Here is a 13,186-nt window from a genome sequence, read left to right as displayed (position 1 = left end):
TTTTTTTATAATAAGTTAGTGAGCCAACTATAGTCAGTGAGTGCGTGGTGGTTGTTTGTGTACACCCCGGACTGAATTAGACCTGAGGCGCAGGGAGGCGTTAGCACCTCCAGTCTGAGCCAGAACCAGCTGCACGGAGCAGATCCGCCTGCTAGCGTTTAGCTCAACACAGCTCTGAACATCGGGCTAGCAAGAAGATAATAGATTAAAACTGGAACGCCACCACGGATTTCTTGTGGGACAAACGCACAGGCCTCGCTGCTAAAACGGTAATTCACACATATTTGCACAGTATACGCGTGTTTTAATGAGCCACGGACATTCCGACTAAATAGTTACGGCAGGGTTAAGTTAGCTCGCTGTTAGCTTAGCGTCAGTAGCCGTTTGGCTGGTGAACGTAGCTAAGATGGCGGTCAAATTATTTACATTAGCTAATGTGGCTAGAGGAGCATGCTAACTGCCAGTAGGTCGCTTCTTGGACAGTTAGTTAACTGGATCGAGTTGAAACATTATCTTTTATATCGTTGATATGTTGGTGTGTGAAGATTTGTCATGTTTAGTTATTGTACGTATGAATGTCCAAGTGTCTAGGGGAATCAACAATGTTGACGCCAGCTAGTGTTAACGTTACATCGTTCAGGGTATGAAAAAAACAACAACACACAGCGACGCTTGTGTAATTTGAATTTATGATGATTTGATTTCAGTATAGTTAGAAGAGTAACAGATATTGTCATTATGGTGCAATTACTCGTGAACACCAGTTATAGTTGTTTATTGTTTGCAGTTGTGTCGATGATCACCACTACATTTATTTACACCAGCCAGTGGTAACGTTAGTGGTGGTGTGGTGGGTCTAACTGGTTCAGTAGGATCATGCAACAGGATTATTAAACACTTGCACATTTGATCGTTGTCTTGTTACTTGACGTATCTGCAGGTACGCTTCAACAGTTGTCTGTTGAGCTGCAACTATTTTATTTTTTTTAATGCACAGATTTTAGAGATTGCGTGCTTCCTCTGTGTGCACGTCAAGTCGCTATGTGTGTTTTCTGTGGTTTGCTGTATTCAAATGTAGGTTAGGCCTCCAACATAACCACTCTTCTTACCAAAATGTGTGTTTGTTGTCTTCAGTCAAAACATAGAAATCTGATCGCAACAAATGGGACATTTAGATCTGACATTTATGTTTTCACATTAAAGTTGAATGTGTGGTGTTTTAAGGTACTAAAGTTTATTTGGGGCTGAATTTGTTCGTTACTCTCTTCCAAAACTGCCTCTCCTACTGCTCCCACAGCTCACTCAGAGTAGGCTATGGAAGCCACTGATGTGAATGTTTGGCACAAATAAAAATGTGAACATGAATAACAGTGAAATAAAATGCTTCCTTTACTTGACTGCAAGCATTTCCTTAACCTAAAACAGCATTTTAGTCATAGGCTTGACTTCATTGTTTTTCATCCCTGCACAATGCTTTGTATGACCCTCTAACTTTCCCCTAGATGCCTCACAATAGACGGTACTCGTCTTCGGACAGAGACAGTCGAAACAGCTACCAGGACCGCTACAGAGACAGAGACAGGGACCGAGACAGAGACAGGGACAGGGGGCGAAGACACCGACACAGAAGATCGCCTAGTTTCTCCTCCAGCAGTGACAGAGACAGAAGGGCACGGGGACACAGACAGGAAGGAGGAAGTTTTGCACGTTCGAGGAGGTATGTCTGCATGTATGTATGGTGAGCTTTTTTTTTTTAGATTTTAGATTTTAGTTGGTTGCCAGTCTGTTGGTTTTAAATATGTGCCTGTCCTGTGTTTCAGTCGTAGTTATGACAATCGCTCGACGGAGCACCGACCCTTTGACAGAAGATACTGCGAGCGAGACCGGGACAGAGAAAGGGAGCCACATGGAGCAGCTGAAAGTTACTACCCACGCGACTTCTCCCCGAATATGTACGACTACCGACGTGGCCGCGAGAGGGAACGCGAACGAGACGAATCGTATAGACGGAAAGGCAGCAGGCGTAAGCACAAACGAAGGCGGCGTAGAACCAGGTCCTATAGCCCATCCTCCTCGGTGAGTACAGCCAGACCTGAGATTGTGTCTTAACTCTCCTCATCCTCTCTCTTTCCACCTCTCTGTCTCTTTCGCTCAGCTCTTTCTGTCTGTCTTTCCCTAACCATTTCTTCTTCGCAGCCCCTGGAATTGGTAAGTAGTACAATCTTTATGATTTGTTTTTGTTCTGTCAGAGGGATTTCATTTTATTCATTTATTTTTTAAGTGGATTTTGCTTAAATTGGCATTTCTTTTTGGCAGAGCATTTTCATTTTTACGCAAACACTTTTTCATTAGTTTATTTAGGTCAGGCACCAATTCTCTCTGCTCTTCAGATATACACCTTAACTGTAGTTACATGTAACTGCACTACTGCATCTGTGGCTCTACCACTTGTAAATATGTCTTTAGAAGTCGTCAGCTGTGTGGCCACTTGTGAATTTTAGTGCAGGTAGGCGAAAAAAAAAAAAAAGTGAAAATGTTCTACCAAACATAATTTTGAATTCAGTTTTAAATTGAATTTAGATTTTTGTTAGCATTCAGATTCATAGATTTATTAAGATGCAGTTTTTGTGTGGGCCATACTGGGCTACACCGGAGAACAAGTAGTTTAAATTTAACTGAGCAAGGGGTGAGTTAGTATAAATGTTGGGTTATATTGATATGTCTCCTGCTTGATTACATATGGTCCTCTCGTTTTTTTTCCATCTTGTTTAATCTGACAAGACAGTCTGAAATTTTTTTAATTAGTTATTTTACTGTCTTAACTGGTTTTTTGCGTTGATGAATGGATTTGCCAGTTGCTTCCTTGTTTGTAAGCAGCTGTGGTTTAAAGGTAGAGGGGGGAGGAGCAGAGGACAACATGTGATCTTTGACTTGTTCCCTTGCACTATATCCCTATCGTTATATATTTCCTTCACGTGGTGTCATGCGTGAATCGCCCCATGACCACCAAACCCACCTACTACAACCACAACTACATCAACTACCAACCAACACCACCCTCCTCTTCCCTCCTCGTCTGCCTGCCTGTGCCGCCTGACGCCGTGGCTGCGGCCGCCCCCTGAAAACCCCCCCTGTCCCCTTTGGTCGTGTCGTGACCTGCTGGCTGATGGCGCTTTGGGTGTGAAAACAGCGGAGCGACAGCCGGACGCGGGCACTGAGTGTGAGGGACGACGAGGAAGGGCACCTGATCTGTCGGAGTGGGGACGTCCTGCAAGAGAGATGTACTCACTGCCACTACTCTATCGTAACCCTTCTCCATATGAGTATTAAAGCATAGAGCATTTACATGACATGGGAGTGCCTGATGATGATGATGATGCCTTGCTAGAATGCTCTTCGCTCTAGCTGAAATAGCAGGGTGGATTGCAAGAATGTTGAAGAATTTAGGAGGGATTTTAGATACTTTCTCCTTTTTTTTGTTCTAGGATTTTAAGCTGTGGAGCATTTTCTATGTTTCACAGGCTACTTGACTTTCCTAAACGTAGAAGCCCATTTGCAGCTGTTTGTCTCTGTTGTGTTTTAGATTAAAACTCCAGTTACAGTTCCAGCTGTAACTTCAGCTAGCCAATTTTCCACTGTAAGGGTTTCAGGGATTTTGTTTATCTTTTTTTTTTTTTCTTTTTTAGGAGACATCTAACATGCACATCACCAATTTAGCCTTTGTTATAGTACAACCCAACCACCGCACATATAGACAGTATTATCGTACTAACACCTTTGTTATTTCCAGCGTCATGCATTGTTTAGTCGAAATACTAATTATTTTTTCCAGTTTTCTCACACACACACGCACACTGTGTCCTTTTGGTCAAAGACAGCCACATCTTGAAAGCATGTGCCCTCATTTTCGATGGCTGCAAATTGGTCATCAAAGGAAGGGAGTGCTTTATATTTGCCCCCTTAACATAGAGCAATGCATCTGGTTATCATAGTTAACCTCAAAGTGTTTGGAGCCTGCCAGATTGACTAGGCAGCCCTTTGAAAAGGGGACGGGCGCTAGCATGGATACGCCTGTCTACACTTTTGCATTATGTATTTCTGCAGAAGTCCACGTGTCTAACGCTCCTGTTATTTCTTTCCCTGCTCCCCCTTTCTCTTCCTTTTCTTTCTGTGTTGTGTTGCAGATGAGATTGTCAGCACTTTGGGAGAAGGCACCTTTGGGAGGGTGATGCAGTGCATCGACCATCGCAGGTGGGTGTATTCATTAAAACCAAAAAACAGCAGTAGCTGTTGGGAGTCACATTTACTTTAATTTGCACTATTTCTCTGGAAACTTGTTAATTAGAGATTTTTCTGGCAAGAGATAAAACACAACTGTATTTTGTCTGAAATCAAACAAATCTTGTCACTGTGGTACCTTTTCTGCAAACAGCATCTCCTTGAAGTGACATTTACACGTGTAACTTTTGTGTTTACAGGGGAGGAGCCCATGTTGCCTTGAAAATAATCAAAAACGTGGAAAAGTACAAGGAAGCAGCTCGTCTGGAGATCAATGTACTAGAGAAGATCAATGAGAAGGATCCTGATAACAAATTGTGAGTTTTGACTAATTTTTGTGGCACTACAATTAAACATAACTGAAAAATTGTGAAAAAAAACCATAAATGAAATTAATTTAGCTTCAGTTTTCAGATTTTCTCATGTCTATAGGTCAATAAAAGCCTCATCTTTTCCTGGGGACTTATCAAGAAATATTTTGCATCTCTTAGCTGCTTTTGGCATTAACAATGTATTACATGACCACTCCTGACAAACCTCTCGTATCCTGTTTACCTTGCAGCCTGTGTGTCCAGATGTACGACTGGTTCGACTACCACGGTCACATGTGCATCTCCTTTGAGCTCCTCGCCCTGAGCACCTTCGACTTCTTAAAGGAAAACAACTATCTTCCCTACTCAATCGGTCAGGTCCGACACATGGCCTACCAAATCTGTCTCGCTGTGAAATGTAAGACTTTTTTTATGTCCTCTTTTTGACTTGAATACACAAGAAACAAGCAGGGAAATTGAGAATATGTTTAATCTGACAAATAGAAATACCAATGTAATTTTAGGTGGTTCAAATAAGTGGCATAACGTGCTCAGTGAACTTGAATTTCGATGTTCCTGTAATGAAGCTTTTGGAGTTGTCTGCCCCTAAAATAAGGAACACACCCTCAGTCATTGACGTCGTTTCACCAGTTTGAAAAAAATGTTGTTTGTGGTAGACAGTCTGTAACCACACGAGGGCATTATTGCTCCAAAGTAGACTGAGCATTAACTTCATAAGCATCCTAGGGAGAAATTATCCTGCTCATCTTTTTTGTACAGTTTACTGTTTGAAAAATCATTATCAATAGATTCTGTTGTTTGCAATTTACCAAATCTTGTTCTTATGGCTGCATTTATTGGAATATTCACAAAAAAAACAGTATTTCCTTTTTTTAAAATGTATTACTGCATATTGTAGTCATGTTTTTTTTATTTCTATTTTTATTTTATATTTATTTTGAACATGTAAAACAAAATAAGGCACAATTTCAGTTTGTTCCTTTATATGTAAATAACTTAAACAAGTTGAAGTACCAAAAACACAAAAGCATAATCATACATGTTCGAAAAGGAGTGAGAAGAAGCTGTTATTGAATCCTACCCCTTTTCCACAAATCATAAATAGATCAATTACTTGTCCTACTTCATTAAGTGCCCTCCTTTCCATGTTTTATGCAATGTCAAATGTTTTTTTCTCCCCAGTTCTTCATGACAATAAACTGACGCACACGGACCTAAAGCCTGAAAACATCCTGTTTGTGAACTCAGACTTCACGATGTCCTACAATGTAGAGAAGGTAAGACACTGCTACAAGAACAAAGTTTGCATAAAACTTTGGAGAAAAGTCAGTTTAAGCTAAGTAGCTAAACACTTATGTTCTCTGTTTGCAGAAACGAGAAGAGCGGACGGTTAAGAGCACGGCCGTCCGTGTAGTTGACTTCGGCAGCGCCACTTTTGACCACGAGCACCACAGCACCATTGTGTCCACACGGCATTACCGTGCCCCAGAGGTCATACTAGGTGAGAATGGCTTTAACTATTAGATGATTATTGTATGATTCTTTCCACGAATCACATGTCCAACCAAAACTAGGACTAATCACTCACATTTTTCTTTGTACTTAACATTTATTAATTTGTTCTTTTTGTCCTTTAGAGCTAGGCTGGAGCCATCCCTGTGATGTGTGGAGCATTGGCTGTATCCTGTTTGAGTACTACCTCGGCTTCACCTTGTTTCAGGTACAGCACCGCCCCAATGGGTGCAACCAGTACCATGGCATCACTCAGTGTTTAAGATGAGGGGAATATTAGTTTAACTGGTCAGATAATCTGACCCTGTATTAATCAAACTTCTTTTCTTTTTATTATGATTTTCCATGGTTCACATGTTCATTCACATAACAATTCACCTTTCTCATCCATTCATCTGTAAATTACAACTGAATCACAAAGCAATATATCTGCGATTCCATAAATAATACAGATATGAATGATTGGTCCTCCCTCAACAATATGAAAGATGAAATTTATAAAATACACAATTAAGAACCACACTCCCTAGAACAGGAATCATAGGATGCTTTATAGTCATGGACCAAACATTGCAACAAGTGTGCTTGACCAAATACTGATGTGCGGAAAACATATTACAGTATGAGTAGCAGCACTTAATGAATCCAATCTTGTAGGAAACTTGGGTAATTTCTTTTAAAATATTTTCCTCTTTGGGGTGCGTACAGGCTACAGTCCTTGCTGCGGCCAGCCCCAGTTTGAATCCCACTTCCGGTGGCCCTTTGCTGCATGTCATTCACCCACTTTCTGCCCTCAACTATTGTGTCAATTAAAGGCAAAAAGCCCCAAAAATATACTTTAAAAAACACTTTTCCTCTTTGCCGTTGAGTCCTGCTCATCTATTTCAAAACTTGTTTCAGACTCACGACAACAGGGAGCATTTGGCCATGATGGAGAGAATCCTGGGGCCGGTGCCCTCTAGGATGATTCGCAAGACGAGGTGAGAGAGAAGCACTAATATTATAAACCTTTTCATAATGGAAGTAAACATGTACACAACTGAATGGCGCTCATGCTGTATGACGTCTGTACCCTCTCAGGAAGCAGAAGTATTTCTATCGCGGCCGTCTGGACTGGGACGAGAGCTCTTCAGCGGGGAAATACGTCAGAGAAAACTGCAAACCCCTGCGAGTAAGTGGAGTGGATGTGAAGTGGAAAAGGAATAAATACGATAATTAGCGGCGCTGAAGTGACAACAGCGCATTGTACGGAGAGAACAGAAGTGTCTTTGTTTTGTGCTCTCAGCAGTCACTCAATATCCCGCTCTTATCTCTTTTGTGATGTTCTTTTTCGTTTTCATTTCTGTCCTTCCATCAGCGGTATTTGTTGTCGGAGGCGGAGGAGCACCACCAGTTGTTTGACCTCATCGAGGGCATGTTGGAGTATGAACCCTCTAAGAGGCTGGTGCTGGCCGACTCCCTCAAACACCCTTTCTTCGAGAACAGCGGCAGCGGCGAGGCGGCGGGCAGTAAGAGCTGGGAGGGCAACAGAGACATCAGCCGGTGACCCATCAGCCTCCAAAGACTGAATGACAGTGGAGATCATGTCTTTTATATGTGGAACAGGTGAACTGTTGAACGAGTCGGTGGGGGAGGGCTTCAGATGTTTTCTGTCGTTTGTCATTAAAGCATGGACACTTCTCTCCTCGCTCCTCCATCCCGTCCCTATGATGTCCACCTCTGCAGCCAACAGGAGGCATGTCCCTTTCGCCGCAGAGAGACCAAAATAATCCACAGAAAGGCTGAAAAAGAGTCGAAATGAATCTTTGGTGGTGGTCACAGTCTCAGCAGAGGACAAAAAAATCTGAACCGGATGATTGTTTGTACCCAAAGTAGCCCTCTATGCAGCTCCTGTCTTCCTTTAGACTTCTGAACCACCTTCGTCCCCTCCCTCCCTCCTTCCCTCCGTCCGTCCCGTCTAATTACTTCATCAGCATGTAAAAGAACTATTTCACCTCCAAGGAAACCTTAAGCACTACTACAATCGGTCATGAAACTCGGTTTTGGAGAAGGAATGTCTTCTGATTCTGAAGTGTAAGGACAGGGTAACAAAGGAGATGGAGCTGTACGAGCAGTGTCAGTCCTCACCCACAATACTAAACATACAAACCAGATGTTCTGTTACGCTAACATCAGAAAGGTCAAGCTGAACATCACATTTCCTTGGAAATTGCAAGTTTCTCCAGCAGAGGCAAGTGTCTCAAGTTTTTTTTGTTTACGGTTTTGTTAGGTGAGCACTTGCATTGCGTATAATTTTTCATGTTTCTGTTTTTTTTTTATATATATATATATATATTATAAAATGATTATCCCCTTTATGGAGACTCTTGCCCTCAATCTGCGGTCATTAGGCCTGTTGTTATTATTCGCCGATGAGATGATAATGGTGATGGACACTCCTCACACAGGCCTCAGTAGCCTGTCTTATTGATAGATATATCTGTTTGTTATGTTATGCAATGCTTTCTGAGTGTGAGGGAATGTGTGTGTGTGCGTGCGTGCGTGTGTGTGTGTGTGTGTGTGTGTAGAGGTGTGGATGGAGTGGGTGACACATCCATGTTAATGTTTTGCTCAGAGATTTATTAGTAGTTCAGCATTAGTCATGGGAATATCTCACGTACACAAAAAAAACAAAACAAACTGCCTTTTTCCATGTGTGACATGGTCAGACCTGACGTCTCTCCATAAGAGGTTAAGCACACAAGCTCCTGGCGGGAGCCAACGAGCCACACACAACTCCTGTTGACGTATTTATTTTTGAGTTCCTATAGGTCATAGTCCCCACCCTCCACCTCACCTGTAAATGACTTTTTTTGTATGAAATTAAAGCGTATAAAACTGTATATATGTATGATTGTGTAGAATTAAAGTAAAGTCCTCCAAGCCAGAGACTTAAGGTGCTCTCAGTGTCAGTTTGGGCCTCTGGTTGCTAAAAGGAGGGCGCTCTGTCTTTAAATACCAACCGCTGTGTCCGAGTCCATCTCTTACCTCACTGACTAAAGCCACTGCTGGACGATGTGCAGGAAGATCAAAGTGGGGCTCAAAACAGAGTGTGGACAAGAGGTAAAACTGGCATCTAAATGTTTCCTGTTTAAATGGTGCTATGTTTTATACAAATGGAGCATTTATGTGTATAAAAGCTCTAAAACATGAGTTTGAAATTAGCTTTAAAAGTTTACATTTTTCATTATAGTTCTTCAGTAACTTGATGTTTATTTTGTCAAGTTTAATTGCAGGATTTACCCCTCATACCTTCAAGCCAAGCCTGCAAGAGGCCCAAACAATCTTACAGACATCAGTTTTTAATGCACAGCTTACAGGGATTGTAGAGCTCATGTTCCCGAAATAAAATCACTCTTGACCTCAGGTAAGTGCTCTTGGCAGTCCCATCTACTGATCTCCAGTACGCCTCCTATTGTCGCTCCATATCTTGATGGTTTGGTTGATATTTGTTTCAAAACTGCTAAATCTGTCCCGTGTCCTCCTTCCAGACCCTTCACTCAGCTGTTGCTCCGTCACACAGGAAGAGAGGAAGACGTGATGTGGTGCGACAGGTGTTTCAGTGTTTTCCACACACACAAGCCTCCCCGTCTGTCGGTAACGTGTTAGTCTACTTTTGCTTCATTAACCCCACTCTCTGTTTACGCTCTTTTTTTACCCCTTCACTTATGAACTGCACATAGATGAACTGCTTTTTGAACACACCATGGCTTTTGGTCAGTGAAGTAGAAATTAAAGAGGAACTTTGCAGGATTTTTAGCTTAAAGGGTTAGTTCAACATTTTGGCAAGTTGGCCTTTGCCATAATCCCTATAGTCTTAGTAGGTTCGTTACCTTTAATTGTCGGTGCAAGCTATTTTTAGAACGGCGCCGCGCAGCTGAGCCGAGAGCTGCTCAGAGTTACGCTACAGAGGCTAATGGGATTTCTTGGTTTCCCTCATCAAACTCATCCAATACACAATCCAACAACTCCAAAACGCTCTGGTGGACAAGTTGTGACCTGCACATTCACCACGCTATGAGATAATAACAGAACGTTACGAGACAGAGTTGTTTTCGAGGCAAATGCAGAGACTGCTTGCTGAAAAACTGCCCCCGACGGGAACGCGCACCAGCAGTTTTGCATGAATTTACCTCGAAAACAACTCGACAACAATAAAAACGTTCCCTTATTATCTCATAGTGTGGTGAATGTGCAGGTCACAACTTGTCCACGTGAGAGTTTTGGAGTTATTGGATTGTGTATTTGATGAGTTTGATGAGGGAAACCAAGAAATCCCATTAGCCTCCGTAGCGTAGCTCTGAGCAGCTCGCCGTTCTAAAAAAAGCTTGCACCGACAATTAAGGGTAATGAACCTACTCCTAAAACTATAGGGATTATGGCAATGGGCCAATTTGCCAAAATGTTGAACTATCCCTTTAACTATGCTACATTTTTATTGTACCTCAATTTAACATCTTTGGAGTAATTGTGATGGTTTAATAAATGACATGTAACTTGTTACGAGGCAGAATGGAGGCTCTCTACCACGGATATTTAGTAATATGACGGCACTGCTGTAAGTAGAGTTGGTGGTTGTGATATAAGCAGTATGAGGCATCAAAGCCTAGTTATTGGATGACTGCAAATGATTTCTTTCTCTTTAGACCTGGATTCAGATTAGTACGTCACTAAGTGAACTGAAGGGTGAATGAAATGAGTCATTCAGCTTTGTGACTCAGGTGCTTCATGTTCCCAGTCAATGAAGCTGCGTTCAAGTCATGGGGGGAGGAAGGGAAGAGGAAATCCTCTGCGTCATGAAAGCTGTCCACGCTGTCCCATCTGTCTGCCCTCCTCTTAACCGTTATCACCAAATTAACTTTTCAGCTGTTACTCGAACTCTTAATTATACAACTGCTCCCTACTGAAATTGAGAATCCCACTTGTGAATTTACCACAATTTACCCATTTTATGTCCAACTCCCCCGCCCCCGCCCCCGCCGTAAACACATCGACCTGACATGAGCTATTTCAGTGGTCAAGTGTAAACAAGCAGGTGTTTTCCTCAGCATGTGTTTTGGGAGTTGTGCTGTTGTTAATGAGATAATCGATTCTTGCGTCTTCCACTAATCCTGTTTGTGGAGCTGGGAGGTCATCAGTTAAATCCCCATAAGAGCAGACAGTAGCAGAGCAGAGCAGAGCAGAGCAGAGGAGTGCACACACTGAAGGACTGGATGTAATGCTGTGAATGAGTTTGACTCTTTACAACTCTGACAAATGAGACCAGCAGCTCATCACAGGAGCGACCTGTGAGGTGAGTCCTTTTTGTTTCTTTTACACATGCACAGTATATTGTGTTCATTTGCGCTTCAACTGTGAGCATTTTAAATGTAAGAAACAGCTGCTGAGTTGACTTATGATACCTTAACTGTAGATCGAAGTGGATCAGGTGTTTTTCTTTGCTTTGTATGTTAAAATGCAAATAAAAGCAGCTGATTTCATTCATGGTTGGCATAACGGATCTTTGTGTTTGCAGATAAAAGCCTCCCTCTTGGTGTAAATTGGAGAAGAGCAACAACACTGACACTTGTCAGATAAAGCGCAGACAAACATCCAACGCAAGACAAATGGATTCCTTCATGTCTCTGGGTGCTCCCCTGAAGCAGTTCACCAGCTGCATGTCGGGTAAAAGCGCCTCCACCAACAAAAGAGCAGCCAACAGGAGCCAGTCCGTCCGCAGGAGCAGCTTCACCCGCAGGAAGAGCGTCAGCAGGAGGAGAAGCCTTCCCTGCAACACCCAGAAAGTCCCCGACTCCTGGCTCAGAGTGTACCAGGCCGAGCTGCAGAAAGAAAGGTACGGCAGCTCAGTCAATCTATTTCAAATCATATACAGTATTTACTCATTCATCATATGATTTTCTGTAAAACCTGTCTAAGCCTATTGGGGTGATCTTTTTTTGCTCATTTAGGGATTAGCAGTGTTCAGTTACTGTCTTGTTGCTCAATTTAGAAACTTTAGACCTTTGGCCAGACAGACTAGGCTTAATTAGGATAAGGCTGTTCCTCACATGAACAAGCTGTTCGCACATGTGCCATGCGTCTGATGTTGATCTGTGATCTTTGCCAACAGGAAACGACAACAAGCCACACTCGCCAAGAAGAACGCCGAGAGGTCGGTGAAGACAACTCACTTCAGGAAACACCACTGCCTCCAGCGGGTAGGGGAACAGTAAATTAGACTAAAGATTTTGATTTAAAAACTTTTTTTTTTTTTACTCAGTGGTAGCTAGATTTAACATTTGTCACCTATTCTTTCACCTGCAGCAGAAAACACCGGCCAGAAAACCGGCCACAGCAAAGGACGAGTCGTTCTTCGGAGCCTTTCAGGGCCTCAGTCTGGACGGGCTGATGGGCGGCTCTAACGGATCTCCTGCCGTCAGTGCTTCTGCTGCAGGTGGAGGCGATCCCTGCAAAGTCATGTGAGAGCCGATATGCCGATATTTAAAGACAATCACGCCGATGAAATGACCCTTGCACTCAAGAGACTTGCGAGAAAAAGGGCTCATGGAACAAAGGTGATTTGAGTTGAAAGTGAAAACACAGTTTTGCAGCTACGGGGACAGGTAAACTTGTTTAGATCAACCTTTGTTGTCCTGAGAAGTTGTTTTGTTATAGAAAACACAATAGCACTTCTTGACCCACCACTTCTTGATTATTTGACGTTTTCCAGATTGTGTTGTGTATGAAACTTTTTATTTGTGTCTTTTCTTATTAAACATTACATTATAAACCTATTTGTTGGACTTGTTACTTGAATCATCTGATGTTTACACCCAAGCTTGTTTCACTTTGTGGAATCAAATCCAAAGCAGAAACTAAGCAGGTAAAAGATTTTTATTCAGCTTTCCCAAAACAACAAACAGGAGATCATGTGCAGCAAACACCAATCTGGGGTGTTCGACGTTGTATTGACAGTATTTCACTTTAGATTTAAAACATGCAGAACTAAGCAGGTTCCCAGACACTACGTTCAAAATTGGTGTTGT

The 13,186-nt window shown here is 42.4% G+C and overlaps 2 protein-coding genes across 3 annotated transcripts; both read left to right on the top strand.

The window, feature by feature from the left end:
- The first annotated feature begins 174 nt into the window (after positions 1-174).
- clk2a (CDC-like kinase 2a) lies at positions 175-9,123 on the top strand. Of its 2 annotated transcripts, none has more exons than XM_085791327.1 (13): positions 175-269; positions 1,503-1,717; positions 1,821-2,076; positions 3,191-3,281; positions 4,185-4,251; positions 4,479-4,595; positions 4,841-5,007; positions 5,793-5,887; positions 5,982-6,111; positions 6,248-6,330; positions 7,023-7,102; positions 7,203-7,293; positions 7,480-9,123. In XM_085791327.1, exons 2-13 carry the CDS (start codon positions 1,503-1,505, stop codon positions 7,666-7,668), a joined length of 1,581 nt encoding a protein of 526 aa, XP_085647453.1. In that variant the 5' UTR covers positions 175-269; the 3' UTR covers positions 7,669-9,123. The 2 variants fall into 2 exon arrangements, with proteins under 2 accessions (XP_085647453.1, XP_085647451.1); XM_085791325.1 differs by having other exon boundaries at positions 1,503-1,729.
- Positions 9,124-10,701: 1,578 nt separating this feature from the next.
- On the top strand, positions 10,702-12,927 carry LOC146978563 (uncharacterized). Its single transcript, XM_085791330.1, has 4 exons — positions 10,702-11,454; positions 11,677-11,994; positions 12,271-12,358; positions 12,465-12,927. The coding sequence occupies exons 2-4, from the start codon at positions 11,768-11,770 to the stop codon at positions 12,621-12,623; spliced, it is 474 nt and encodes a 157-aa protein (XP_085647456.1). The 5' UTR covers positions 10,702-11,454; positions 11,677-11,767; the 3' UTR covers positions 12,624-12,927.
- The last annotated feature ends 259 nt before the right edge of the window (positions 12,928-13,186 follow it).

Source organism: Trachurus japonicus, chromosome 11, assembly GCF_045865225.1.
Source record: "Trachurus japonicus isolate A0001 chromosome 11, Traja_1.0".
NCBI classification, from domain to species: domain Eukaryota; kingdom Metazoa; phylum Chordata; class Actinopteri; order Carangiformes; family Carangidae; genus Trachurus; species Trachurus japonicus.
This window is presented reverse-complemented; position numbering and strand designations above follow the sequence as displayed.

Coding starts and splice junctions, on each gene's coding strand:
- LOC146978563 (XM_085791330.1), top strand. CDS start 11,768: ATGGATTCCTTCATGTCTCTGGGTGCTCCCCTGAAGCAGTTCACCAGC. Junction 11,995..12,270: donor GCCGAGCTGCAGAAAGAAAG/GTACGGCAGCTC, acceptor CTTTGCCAACAG/GAAACGACAACAAGCCACAC. Junction 12,359..12,464: donor AACACCACTGCCTCCAGCGG/GTAGGGGAACAG, acceptor TTTCACCTGCAG/CAGAAAACACCGGCCAGAAA.
- clk2a (XM_085791325.1), top strand. CDS start 1,503: ATGCCTCACAATAGACGGTACTCGTCTTCGGACAGAGACAGTCGAAAC. Junction 1,730..1,820: donor TCGAGGAGGTATGTCTGCAT/GTATGTATGGTG, acceptor CCTGTGTTTCAG/TCGTAGTTATGACAATCGCT. Junction 4,596..4,840: donor AAGGATCCTGATAACAAATT/GTGAGTTTTGAC, acceptor TTTACCTTGCAG/CCTGTGTGTCCAGATGTACG.